Raw genomic sequence first — 14,595 nt, 5'->3', positions numbered from 1 at the left:
CCGGATGAAAGGTTCACGATCACAGAAATCGCGCGCGATGGCCAACCAATTAAACCCCTCCGGACCAAGGAAGCATTTTATGCTCAGTGTGGGGTTCTTGTTAGGGACATGATCCAGATCAGCATCGAGCTATGGAATTAGCATAAGAAGGAAGAGCTTGAAGTTTCTTTTATCAAAGATAGACAGAAAGATGATCTTTGGACCACGCTGAAGGTAAATTTCACCCTACCGGAAGAGGAGGATCTGGAGAAGACAGTTCGAGCCATTGATCAAGTCTCATACTCTCAAGAAGATGGCAGGCCTATTCAGGAGGTGGAAGAATGAGTTGAAAGCAACGTATGTCGACCAAGACAAGACTCCAGAATTCACCGGCCGATTTGAGAAGATAAGAGATCACTCGCCCGCATTTGTGGCCAACAGGACATCAGAGAGGAGTAAGAAGATGTCAGCGATTAACAAGATAAATGTTGCAAAGATGGAGCATCACCATCGCACGGGGTCAGGTGGCTACCTCAAAGCCAGGCCATTGTGGGACAAGGATGATTGCTAAAGGGGTCGAGCAAGAGACATTGCACTGGCCAGACCATTCAAGGACTTGGTTCTTCGGGGTTGGGGGAACTTTGGACCCTGAAACAGGGAAGTGCTGCTGGACAGACGAGCAACTTGCAACACCCATCACGAAGCTTTAGAAAGCAATCAACGAAGTGCAGGAAGGGACGTTTGTTCCCGACAGCGAGAACGATGAGCTCACAAGGGCCCTCGGGAATCCTGAGCACCCTCGACGAACACGAGGCACTCCAGGCTCTGTTGCGTGGAAGGTTGGGTTTCCCGACGCAGGCGATTACAAAACCCAAGAGAGGAGGAGGAAAGTGGAGCAAAGCGAACTGTAGGAGCTTAAGGCAAGGGTACGAAAGCTAGAGGAACGACAAGATGTTGAGAACCAGCAGCTGCGAGATCTTGCCCAAGACGCTACCCCAGAAGCTACCCCGCCATCTCAGCAGAGAATCAGCGTGGCTTCCACCGAGCTCGTTCAGCAACCTGACTTGACGGGTCCTAGCTACCCTGTGGCTTTTATCACGGATTCATACCAGTGCCACCTTATGATGCAATGGCTTCAACTCAAAGTCAAGGCGGTTGTCGGCTCTGTGTTCCCTTCTTCACCCAGAGCAACTTTTCACTACTGTCCGATTCCACAAGGCTATGCTGTGGTGATGGTAGATGAAATAACGAAGGGATTTGAGGAGCTCCAGCTTGACCACCCAATAGGTGATGGGGAGACTCAATTGGGTCTTCCTCTGAAGACTCCGTGTCTATGGCGGAAGGAGCACATCAAGCTTCTGAACTTCACGGCTCCTGCAAGTCAGCTGGGCACTACGCCACCTCTACCTCCTCCTCCTCCTCCGGCGAGTGATCAGGGCACTCTGCCTCCTGCTCTGATGCGTGAGGGCGGCAGTACTCCGCCACCTTCTCCACCTGCTCTGGCACATCCGAGCAGCCCGCCTCTTCCTTCGCCGCCTCATAAGCGACAGCGGAACACAGATGCCACCGCTCCGGCTGCTCCGACGTGTCATAGCAGTCCGCCTCCGGCTGCTCCACCTCGTAAGCAACGAAAGAAGACAGCCGCAGCCGCTCCAGCTGCTCCGGCGTCTAGCAGTACAACCAGAGGCGGGAGGCAATACAAATTCGGTCCATCGTCTCTCAAGCCTCTAGAGAAGTTACCATACAAAAACGGCTTGTATGGTCGCTTTTTCTGAGACGCTATTTGTCTTCGTCTCTACGTTCATGAACACTAGCAAGCTAAAGACGCTTCTTAAGACGTTTATAGGGCGTCACAAACTTTTGCTTATAACTGGCCATTTAAAAAATAGGTATATAATTTTAATTAACTAAGAGATGATTTGTGAGACGTTTTATATGCGACTATAATCCCTCAGCGTGTGGGTGAGCTCGTTGCCGGCCATTTCTCTTTTTAGGCGTGGACTATCAAAGAGTTTTGTGCAAAAAAAATACTACATATATTATAAGGTAAAGAGTGACTAGGCCGTTGGCCCATGAGCCCAAACACATGAGCGATGTGGTGTCTGGTCAGGCGTTCCCTTCCTCGATTCCAATCTTTTCCCCAACCTAGCACTAGCTGAAGGCTCCGGCGGCGGCGGCCGGCCCTCTCCTGCCTCTCCCTCGATCCCTTCCCTCCCCTCCATCCGGCCATCTCACTCCCCTGCCTCGGCCTCCGGCGCCCATCCCTCTCCTCCGTGGCTCCGCCAGGCGCCAGGCCTCCAGTCTGCCTCCGGCCTCCCGAGCGCGGCGGCAGCCGGCAGCCGGCAGCGCCCTCCAGGCTCCAGCCACCGTCCTCGGGCCTCCCCGGCGCGGCGGCAGCACCATGCAGCAGTCCGGCCTCCGTTCCTCAACAGCCACAATGTACTGCATCTATTCTTTCCCTTCGTTTCTATTTTCTAAACAAATTTGAAGATTATTGATTTATTTGCTGCGTATAATCATAAATGATTGCTGCTTACTAATTACTATGTGATTAATTTTCTGCCTACTATGTTGAGTGTTGTTGGTTTTGTTAGATGTGCCTTGTGGTAAACAGTAGTGGTGGTACAAAGGCAATGTTGAGTGTTGGTTTTTTCAGATGTGCCTTGTGGTAAACAGTACTGGTGGTACAAAGGCAATGCTGAGTGTTGTAGATTTTATCAGTTGACTAAACAGGGGTAATGTTGAGCGCTGTTGCTTTTATAACTAGTACATGCCTCACGTCCTGAATTTGTTACAGACAACACCGTAGAAAGTTCAGATCACCATAGATAGAGACAAGAGCTATGCCTTTTTGTTGGACGGCTGTGTACATTGCAAGCATCAGTTCTCAAGCCTCAGATCACCATAAACAGTAGTGGTGGTATAGTACAAAAGCAACGAAAGAAGACAGCCGCAGGCGCGCCAGCTGCTCCGGCGTCTAGCAGTACAACCAGAGGCGGGAGGCAATACAAATTCGGTCCATCGTCTCTCAAGCCTCTAGAGAAGTTATCATACAAGAGGAGCGACGAGGAAAACCAGAAGACCTCTGAAGGCCAAGTGAACGACCTCTTTCAGTCAGTAAAAGCTAGTAAACATCCAGCTCCGGGGGAGAAGATAGATCCGGTGAAAGCGAAGCGCACTTTGGATGCCCTGACGCGAGCACCACCGCCTCCGCCGCAATCCAATTATGACCGCATTATTGAAAGGACATACATGGAAGCGGAGTGGTCGGGAAGTACTTGCACTTATCAAAGGATAGCAGAACAAAGGAGAGGGAAACAAATTCTCCAGCTCGGAGAACAAGCGAAGCAATTGTGCCCTCCGCTCAATGTGTCTAGCGATATCGTCGCTAATCTTCCAGGGATGCTGCCCGGTACCAATCCTGGAGATTACATGCCCGATGATGCACTTTTTGATACAATGGAGGTGGACACATTAAAATACCAGCACGGGAATCCTCTCGTCAAACCTGGTACTCCTCTAACAACAATGATGCGAAGATTCCATGATTGGTACATGGACATCTGCAGGAAGTCTGGGACGGATACTTTGACGCTGAGAGTTAAAGAGGAGCATGATCTCGTTGGAATTGATCTGTTGTATGTTCCATATGAGGAGTTCTTCTAGTTTTTCAATCAAAAGGCCCTCAATAAAACAATCGTCACTTGCTACTGTCTGTAAGTATACTACTTCTTTGTAATTAATTAAGTCTCTATATATAGCTCAGCTCTTTCATTGCATGTATATATAATTATCCTCACTATATTATGCAGATTGAAGATCGCTGAATTGAAGAAAAGACAAATAGGTGATATTCGGTTCATTAACATTAATCTCGTGGATGAATGGAGTGTTAAACATGATGCCAAACAAACCGAGGCTAACTTGCTCGCATCGTTACTTTGAAATCAAAACAAAGCTACAATACTCTTTCCTTATGAATACAAGTGAGTGTTAATGTCTTGTGCATATTCGATTTCCCTTATTGCTCGAGGTTATAGTAATGTAATTGATGAGTTATGCATGCGTGCACAGCTTCCACTTTATTCTTCTAGAGATTAATCTTGAGCAGGGACTAGTAACCGTCATAGACTCGAAACAAAAAAAATCCCGAGGAGTATGCGACCATGACTAAAATTCTCGAGAAGTAAGTTCAATCGATCATTATCGCACCATATCGGCAACTTTGTTCATTTCCTGATATCAAGTAATTGTTTTCTTTATCTAGCAGGGTTTGGAAAAAGTTCACTGCACAAGCTCTGGGACTACCGGTGGAGCTGCGATTTAACCACCCGAAAGTAAGTACTACTAGCTAGTTTCACACATCTCCCATTGATTCTAACTAGTTTCATCAAACCATTTAGCATGCTTGCTTATCAGTTTGATTGACCTCTTTCTTGTAAAGTGGTTGTGGCAGAAACCCAGGAATGATTTCTGTGGATACTACATTTGCGAGTTCATCCGCCACATGACCTGTGAGCGGGGCTACTCTAAAAAACAATATGAAGTGTGTAAGCAATAATATTCACAATTTTATTTTATTACAATCATTTGTGTTGAGTTTCATTCATATATATGCATTGACCCCATTCTTCAAATTAGATGTGGCAGATGCAGGATGAACTCCTACCACAAGATCGCATGCGAGCAATTCAAGAGGAATTGGCGGGATTCTTTCTTGACCACGTCATCGAGAAACACGGAGAATACCATGTGGAAATTGAGTTCATATGTTAGGGGATTGTAAGAGATCTTATATTGCATATACGTAGCCAGTAGCATCGGATAGATATACGAAAACTTGTTGTTCGTCCAATCTCTCGGAGAAGGAGAGGTCGATCACTTCTCTCTGTATATGTTCATGACGATCTTCTGTACTTAATGGTTTCCTTCATTTGCTTACTATCTAGCTAGCGTATCGAGTCCTCTCTATACATATAATATGTAGCGTCGACCAAGCACGGAGATAAGAGAGGACACCTCTCTCTATTAGCTAGCTAACAAAATATACGAAACCCCTAAATTAACCCTATAAAACCCCCCAAAACCCCAAACCCACCCCCCCCCCCTTTCAGAAAAAAACAAAAAACCCTGCTGACGCGTGGTAGCCTTTTGGTCCTGGTTGATGGCACCAACTGGGACAAAAGGCACTCCTTCCTGGACAAGACGCAGCGCCCACGTGGAGCCCCATCTGTCTCAGTTCCTGGGCGAACCGCGACTAAAGGTATTGGGCTTTAGTACCGACCCTTTAGTCCTGGTTCGGCAACCGGGACAAATGTGCCTCATGAACCGGGACAAATGGAGATTTTTCTACTAGTGATTACGCAGCACCGAAAAGACCAAATTAATACAAGTTCATACATAAAGTTGATACATAAAGTTCATACACACTTATTCTCATAAAACAACATACAAACTCTCTAGCTAAAGCATTTAAATGCAACAATAAATGGATCAAGATCGCAACTAAGGTAACAATTGATCCAACAACATAATGATACCAAGTCTCGCTATCAATGTCATATTTTCTAATCTTTTTAATCTTCAAGCGCATTTTTTCCATCTTGATCTTGTGATCATCGACGACATCGACAACATGCAACTCCAATTCCATCTTCTCCTCTTCAATTCTTTTCATTTTTCTTTCAAATACTCGTTTTCATTTTCAACTAAATTTATCCTCTCGACAATAGGGTCGATTGGAATTTCTGGTTCACATACCTCCTAGATAAAAATATCCACGTCAACTTGATGGGCATAATTTTTCATAAACACGAAATGCAACAAATAGTTATAAAAGAGAATATACCACATCCGAATCATAAACCGGACAAGGGCCGACGGAGGCGGATATAAAAACCATGACACTATGTATAACAAACAACGTACAAGTAGGATAATTATACAAGTAACTATATATCTAAATCACACAAACATGATTTTTTATATATAAAATATAAGAATAAAAGGCTCACCACAAGGTGGTGCCGGCGACGGGACGGTGCGGGCGATCGACGATGGTCAGGACGGAGACGGGAAGGCACTAAGTAAACCACACCTACATATGCAAACTAAGAGCTATTTTGAGCTCAAATTGCACATAAATCAAATAAACTGCCACATATAATTCCTCCCAAATGACTAAAATCCACAAATAACTATACTTATAGAGTATTGCAAGAGCTAATCTAGCAATGAGCGATGAAAGGACAAAGTTGCTAACCTTTGTGGTCACTTGGATGGATGAGGTACTTTCAAATCATGACAAATTTTGTGAAAAATGGAGGATGAGCTCGAGAGGAGAGGAAGAAAACAGAGAGGAGAGGAAAGGGGAAGAACAGAGAGCTCGAGCTCGACGAATGGTTTATATAGGATGATCTTCAGTCCGGTTGGTTATACAAACCAGACTAAAGGTGCATCTCTGGTCCCGGTTCGTGCCAAGAACCGGGACTAAAAGTGTTGGTGGGGCCGCAACCTGACACCAGCCTGCCACCACCTCTTTAGCCCCTGTTCGTGGCACGAATCGGCACTAGAGGTTCGCCACGAACCAGGACTAATGAGCACTGCCCTCCTAACCATTGGAACCGGCACTAATGGTTTCATTAGTGCCGGTTCAGTTACAAACCGGGATTAATGAGATGAACATTAGGCCCTTTTTCTACTAGTGCAAGTGTGCTTGCCGAAAAAAAGGGAAAAACACAGCCACGAGAAGAACAACGGTGCTTCCCCAAAAGAGAAAAGAACAACCTATGCGTGTGTTAAAAGCACAATTGTGCTTGTTGAAAAGGGAAAAAGCACAGTACTGCTTCCGAAAAATTCGTGAAAACACAACTGTGCTTCCCGGTTCCATTTTTTTAAAGTTTTTTTTTCAGTTTTCAATGTGTTTTTGGAGCTTCCATTTTTTTGGTTTCTCATTTCCGGTTTCCCTCTTTCTGTTCTTGGTTATTTTTGTAAAAAAAAGTTTGTCAAAACCTATTAACATGGGATCTACCTCAAAGATCTTGGCAGAAGAAAACTATTACCTTCGTCTCGGTGAGTAAGTCATTCGCTTAGTTCTAGGCCAACAATTTAACTATCTAAATATGTATTATATGTGACAAAAAATATATATTTAGAAACTCCATCCGTGTAGAAATCTAGTGATATACTTTTCATGACATATAACACATATTTAATTCCTCAAAGCGATGACCTAGAACTACGTGAATGACTTATTCACCTAGACGGAGATAATAACAGCGTAACCAGTTAATAATATCATGGCATGGTACAAGAGATATGCCATTTTGAAAAAATGAATCTACGCAAAAAAGTAAAAGCCCAGGTTGCAATAAGTGGGGAGTATGCACTCGTCACTTGTCATCTCCAAAAAGATAAGAGTGAACTTTATAGGGGTATCCCTTAATTAATGATTTTAGCCAATCCATTGCCTGCTTCTCAACCGCAAGTTGACTTGTGGGCATGCACAATGATTGATAAGATAATTTTATCTTAACTCTTGCATATAATTTAGAGATGACAAAAAAGCATGTCTACAATAGGTCATATCTTAGCCTTATCTTAAATAAGTAGTTATTCCTAAAAACATGGTGAGACATATTGTGCTAAGAGATCATCTCTTGTCTTCTTTTAAATAAGAGAATACAAGCCTTTTCTTACGATTTCTCTCTTCTCCACCTCATCATTTATCCTACGCGGCATTGCTAAAATACAACCATTGTACATGCCCTATGTAAACCTTCACCAGAAAATTGGCATCGGTTCAAAAAATTTGGCCCCCATACTAACGGGAGCACATCCTCCGGCTCAAGGCCGAATATTTAGCAGGGCAGGCGTCGGCTACCATCCAAACAACCCTAGCCTTTGAGGTCTCCGGACGGTGAGTTTAGGCTCCGGTGATTCACACGCTGGTGTGTACTACTGGAAGATTCAAGAAAGAAAATGTTAATGCAGGATCTACGACGCCGCGGGAAATCTACCATGTATATATACACAGATACAAGTTCTTCAATTAAAACAACAGCGAGACAATTCGCAAAAAAAAAAAAAACTGCGATACTTTAATCCCATTTTTCTACCAAAAGCTAGATATATAACCTTCATCATCAGCCAATCTCAAAGTCCGTAGAAGGTCTCGTTCGTTGATGTGGAGCGAACCTCGAGGCGAGGGTCGATCCGTTGTTGGCCAGATCTTTCACGGCACAAAACTCCATCGTAGCAAGAACTAGATGGGGGTTTATAAAGTTGTTCACAAACCTCGCAAAAACAATACACCAACCCCACGATCTGAAGGAATAACGTGGATGAACCACATAAGTTCAGTTTGTAATCTCCTGCGCGTCGCGTCGCAGGAACTCACACACCAGTAGAGACTTTTGACAAGATTTCTTAAAACTCGATAATGGCCGACGGCCTAAAGACACAGACATCTAATTCATCTCAAAATAACTTAACCTCCTTACAATGATTCTACTATGGCTATTTATATCAATATAGCCGTCCCAAACATGAGTATGCTACAAGAAAGAAATATAAACGGGACTCTCTTAAAATTATCAACAGACTCTAGGATTTGCCAAAATAACCAACTATTGGATGCGTTTCTTATGCAATCTGCTGGTGGACCCCCAACCTGTTGCACATAAGCAAAGAAAATCCCACGACCCGGCCACCTTGATCACATCAGTACTTTCTTTGCGAGGCAAAAACAGAAACAGAAAGTTAATCCTCGTCTTCTGTATTTTAAACCAGTACGGGCTCTTCTTGTTTGGTTCTCTCTGGTAATATATTTGAACGAGGCCAGCTATTTCCTTGTTAACCAGTTCAATCCTTGCACGCCGAATAAACATGAGATCATTATCTCTCCTGTTTGGTATATCACACGTTGAGTGATTTCTTCCATGCATGTACGTAGCATGGTAGGTGCTAATTAATTCCTGGCTGGAACCACATGTATGTATACGTACTCCTTCACTCCCTAATGCATGCGTGTATGGAAACCCATCTTTAAGTATAGTAGCAGTAGACTTGGCCTCATCATTCGTTAACGGAATTAACCAGACAAATCGACACTTGGATCCGCAACCTCGCCCATGGAAACAACCAGCACCTCCTCGCGGACGTCCGGGCCATGCACCGCGTGCTGCAGAGGACGGATGTGCACTTGCGGCCAGGTGTGCCTGACGCCCTCAACTGGAACAAAGCGAGCTTAGGGAAGTACTCGGCTAGGTCTGCCTACCAGGCTCAGTTACAGGGCAGGACGGCGACCTTCTTCAACCACCTGGTCTGGAAAGCTTGGGTGTCCGGGAAGATCAATATATTTGCCTGGCTGCTACTCCAGGATCGGCTTTGGTGCAATGACAAACTGCAGCGGCGAGGCTGGACAAACGCCTACTTCTGTCAACTTTGTGTCAGGAACCTGGAGTCCTCGTGACATCTGTTCTGGAATTGCCCAGGGTCCGGGCGGGTTTGGGCCGAGCTCGGGCAGTGGCACGGCTGCTCTGCGCTCTCCCCGTTGGATTGCTGGCGCCAAGAAAACACCACCATGATCGTCCAGAGCATCTTGGAGCAAACTGGCCCCAATGGCGTCAGGGGGCGCGAACAATCTTACTGCTGGCTTGCTGGGAAATCTGGCAAGAGAGAAACCAATACACATTCCGGCAGCACCTGCCGTGCGTGAGAGGCATCATTAGGTGCATCAGGGACAACATCGAGCACCGGAGGATCACATGAGCAACGTGCATTGAGAGCCCCTTCGCGGAACCCCATGAAACATAAACCTTTCTTGATCTAGGGTTTTGGCCGTGTGTGGCAAACCCTATGTCCTGATCCTTGGATCTTCACCACCATTATTGTTTTCCTGCTGCTTTGTGCTATGATCAATGAAAATGCCAGCTATAGCTCGATCTTTAAAAAAAAGTCCGTAGAAGGGGGAGAAAACAAAAGAGACCAGGTTCGTAGACGGATCACATGTGCACATCTGCGGCATACCAATACATACGCTGATACGCGGCACATCTGCTCCACGTTACACCCATTGTAATGAATAGGCTCACACGAACGGATCGACGAGGTGGCTAACATGCTAAAACAGTCGTACGTATTTGACCGGGGTTTTCCGTCTTTCCGTCTTGCGCAGAGCCACCTGCGGCAGTGCGGCTACACGTTCGAAACGCTGTCTGGCATGCATGGACAGCTACGAGAGCGCTTCGCGTGCCGCCATTATTCGGCCCCGCTCTTTATAATTTCAAAAGGAGTGACAATGGTGAGTGCACTACTGCATGGGAAAATCTTTGTGTTTTCTCCAAAGAGGAAAGCTAAAGGGCATGGCCTCTCTCCTAGCTCCCTTTGTTAGCAAGCCGAAGTGGTGAATATCCAAGAAGAAAAAGCGAGCTGTAAAATTCAAAAAAAGAAAGCAAGCTGAAGGTGAAATGATTGTGTGCAAGTAAAAAACATTCCCTATCTCGAAAAAGAATTTCGCCCCGCTTTATATATAAAGCACCAACCAACATTCGAACCGATAAAAAGGCAACACAACACCCGAACACCCACATGCACCAAAGCTAGATACAAAGGTGCCAAAGGGCCACACCAACAACACACCGAGCGACTCGAAGTACGGTACAAAATGACAGTAAGCAACACTACGGAGCCGCCGGAGTCCTTTCCGGTAGAGATCCCGTGAAAAGGTGAAGTTGAGAGGCCATAAAACCGTGAGCTCTAAGACGATGCCTTCAGGAAGGACACGACACTGATGCGCCGCCACCATTCGATCCAAAGATCAAGATTTTCATCCAGGGCTCGTCGCCGTGAAGGCCGAGCTGGGGCTCGTCGCCGTCAAGGAGCACGATGACATGGCCGCCGACGAGGAGGCCGCCCTCAAATGGGCGTGACTAGTACGTCTAGCTGGAGCTGGAGCGCCAGCGCCGCACCCTCGAGGAGATCGCCGCTCCGCGGCGAGGGCGGCGTCATAGTCCTCGAGGACAGGGACGACGAGGCACCGCCGCCCACCAACCCCGTCCGCCAAGGCGACCCAGCGCAGGGCTGCAGCAAGGACGACGGCGACAACACGGCCTTCTACAAGCTCTTTGGCATATAGAAGGCTCGGGATGGCGGCGACGGTGGCGAGCGGCGGCGTAGTTTAGGTTTTAAGTTAGGTCTTAAGTTATGTCTTCTAAATTATGTACAAAATATGAATGAAATTCGTCCAAATTTTGTCCAAATTCTTTAAATTTTAACCAAACTTTTTCTTTCTAAAAAAGGCATCTGGTGGCCAACTTGGGGCGGCAAGTGGGAACCCGACCGCTCCCACAGCGAAAATAACGAGTGGAGATGCTATAAGGCGAGAGGAGTCCACATAGGCCCACATGTCATGTGCAATGACAGGAAGCGTCCCTCCGTCTATATGGAAAAGGCAAGAAAGAAAGAATACAATTTTGTCTTTCAATCACTGTCCCAGGGAAGCAAACAGGTTGGCACACTTTCTGGCTAGGACTTGTTTCGAGTCTAAGACTAGTTGTGCTTGGTTAGATGTTACTCCTAATTTCTTATTACCACTTGTACTTCTTGATGTAACATTGCCACGTTATAAATAAAAGTGCCAGCAGGCTTTCCTTCAAAAAAGAAAATGTTGAGACAGTATAAATAAAAGTGCCGTCAGTGCGTTTGCGCAGAAACTGATGACACTCGTCGGAGAAATCCGGTCGCTGGGCAAGACAGTATCGGAGCCAGCAGGCTTTCCTTCGCAGGAAGTAAGAAATGTTGCTTTTGTGCTCATGACGAGACAGTCAAACATATCTTTTTCCAATGCAAGTTTGCACGTTCTACATGATCAGTCATCCAAATAGCGTCAAATTTGTATCCGTCAGCGAGTATTGCCAATATATTTGGTCATTGGTTGGACGGAATTTCAAATAGTTTCAAAATGCTAATAAGGGTGGGGGCATATGCCTTACTATGGTCGCTGGCTATGTAGAAATGATTTGATTTTTAATGACAAAAATGCTTCTCCTCTGCAGGTTATTTTCCGTTGTACGCACTCTCTTCATACGTGGTCTACGCTACAACAGGCGGAGCACCAACCGCTGTTCAAGGTGGTGTGTACGCGGTTGGAGCAGGCGGCTATGGAGGTTTTTTCCCAACATGGGTGGCAGCATAACCTCCGGATCGATCCACCGCCGAGTTCGACATAGGCAAAGTGTCGGTCCATAGGACTCTATTGTTGCCGTTTTGTCGGTTTTCTTACTTTTTCTAGTGTTAGACTTTGGTGTTTGGTTGTGTGCATCCTAATTATGCAGAGGTCGGGTGTTACTCATAATGTTTTGTATCCGGTTGATGCTACATTTGAGATAATAAAATCGCCTTTTATCAAAAAAAAAATCAGTCTGACTGCCCTGAGCCGAAGGGCCAGCAGGCAAACTTTGCACAAGCAGAAGAGGATGACGCCCCTGGACTTCTTATGCTTGAGACATGTGAATTGATGCCTCCGGACCCCGTCACCTCTGAACATGTGTACCTGAATGAAGAAAATTTGCAGCCCAAGTTGAGCGGAAGGCAGGATGTCTCATGGTATTTAGATACCGGAGCTAGCAACCATATGACCGGGTGCCAAGAGAAGTTTGTAGAACTTGATGAAACGGTAAAAGGCAAGGTTAGATTTGGTGATGGCACAGCCGTGGATATCTGTGGGCGTGGCTCTGTACTGATGCAGTGTCACACCGGGGAGCATAGAGTGCTGACAGAGGTGTACTATATACCTCGGCTGAAGAGCAATATTATCAGCTTGGGTCAATTAGATGAAAATGGCTGCAAGTATGTTAGTGAAAATGGACTGATGACTGTATGGGACAAGCAGAGAAATGTGTTGGCCAGAGTCAAGAGAAGCAAGAATAGGATGTATATCCTGAACATCCAGCCGTCAGAACCTGTGTGTCTGTTGGCGCATGCTAAGGAGCAATCATGGTTGTGGCATATGAGGAATGGACATGTGAACTTTAGGTCACTCCGAGCACTTGCAGCAGAGGGTGTGGTAGATGGTATGCCGTACCTGGACGAGGTAGATAAGATCTGCGATGGGTGTATGATTGCTAAGCAGAGACCCTTCCCATTCCCGGTTCAGGCCACTTACCGTGCAACGGAGCAACTTCAGCTCATTCATGCAGACTTGTGTGGGCCTATAACACCTGAAACGCCTGGTGGAAAGAGATACTTTCTTCTGGTAGTGGATGACCACTCTCGGTTCATGTGGATTACTCTGTTGCGGAGCAAAGATGAAGCTCTCAATGTACTGCAGAAAATACACAAGGCAGCTGAAGTTGAAAGTGGGCATCAGTTGAAGGCAATTAGAACAGACCAAGGGGGTGAGTTTACCTCAAGAGAATTTATAGAGCACTGTGAGCAGCATGGAATCAAGCATTTTTGTACGTCACCGTATAGCCCACAACAGAATGGTGTGGTTGAAAGGAGAAACCAAACCGTGGTGGGCATGGCGCGCAGTCTGCTGAAAAGCATGGGGGTGCCAGCTCGGTTTTGGGGTGAAGCAGTGACCACTGCCGTGTATTTGCTGAACAGATCGTTGACAAAGAGTGTCAAGGGCAAAACATTGTATGAGGCATGGCATGAGAGAAAGCCGTGTAAGACAATAGGTTTAGGGAACTGGCTCAACCCTCTAGGGGTGGCCTATCTCATATATATATAACAAGGGGGTACAACGTTACATCGTACGTATTCATATACGTACACATATACAGGAGCTATACAGTCTAACATCCTCCCTCAATCTTAGCCACTTCCTAAAGAATCTAGAAGGGTAAGATTGCGCCGACAATGCTCAAACTGTGGAAGAGGTAACGGCTTGGTGAAGATGTCTGCAAGTTGATCTTTGGAGGAGATGAACTTGATCTGTAGTTGCTTCTGAGATACCCGTTCTCGTACAAAATGATAGTCCACTTCGATGTGTTTCGTTCGGGCATGAAATACTGGATTAGCAGATAGGAATGTAGCACCGATGTTATCACACCAAAGAATAGGAGACTGTGATTGAGATATACCCAACTCCTGAAGTAAAGACTGCACCCAGATAATCTCTGCAGTTGCATTAGCCACAGCCTTATACTCAGCTTCAGTACTGCTACGTGAAACAGTAGCTTGTTTCCGAGCACTCCAGGCAATCAAAGTAGAGCCAAAGAACACAGCATAGCCCCCCGTGGATCGCCTGTCATCCGGACTGCCAGCCCAATCCGCATCAGAATATGCTGAAATGATCCCAGAGGGATTCGGCCGAATGTGTAATCCATAGGACAATGTGAAACGAATGTAACGCAAGATGCGCTTAACTGCAGACCAATGAGCATCACGTGGTGCATGGAGATACTGACATACTCTGTTGACAGCAAATGAAATATCTGGACGGGTGATCGTCAAGTACTGCAACCCACCAACAATACTTCTGTACTGTGTCGCATCAGCAGAGGGAAGGAGCTCACCATCTATAGCAGTAATCCTGTCAGTAGCAGACATAGGTGTAGTAGTTGGTTTGCACTTAAGCATTCCAGCTCGCTGCAGCAAGTCCAAACAGTA

At 46.0% G+C, this 14,595-nt stretch overlaps 1 protein-coding gene across 1 annotated transcript; it reads left to right on the top strand.

Moving 5' to 3' along the window:
- Positions 1–1,539: 1,539 nt before the first annotated feature.
- LOC123079900 (uncharacterized) lies at positions 1,540–4,090 on the top strand. Its single transcript, XM_044502732.1, has 3 exons — positions 1,540–1,599; positions 2,812–3,695; positions 3,792–4,090. The coding sequence occupies exons 1-2, from the start codon at positions 1,540–1,542 to the stop codon at positions 3,643–3,645; spliced, it is 894 nt and encodes a 297-aa protein (XP_044358667.1). The 3' UTR covers positions 3,646–3,695; positions 3,792–4,090.
- The last annotated feature ends 10,505 nt before the right edge of the window (positions 4,091–14,595 follow it).

This window comes from Triticum aestivum, chromosome 1B (assembly GCF_018294505.1).
Source record: "Triticum aestivum cultivar Chinese Spring chromosome 1B, IWGSC CS RefSeq v2.1, whole genome shotgun sequence".
Lineage (NCBI taxonomy): Eukaryota > Viridiplantae > Streptophyta > Magnoliopsida > Poales > Poaceae > Triticum > Triticum aestivum.
Note: the sequence above shows the minus strand (reverse complement) of the source record. Positions and strands in the feature narration are given on the sequence as shown.

Coding starts and splice junctions, on each gene's coding strand:
- LOC123079900 (XM_044502732.1), top strand. CDS start 1,540: ATGCCACCGCTCCGGCTGCTCCGACGTGTCATAGCAGTCCGCCTCCGG. Junction 1,600..2,811: donor GCCTCCGGCTGCTCCACCTC/GTAAGCAACGAA, acceptor CACCATAGATAG/AGACAAGAGCTATGCCTTTT.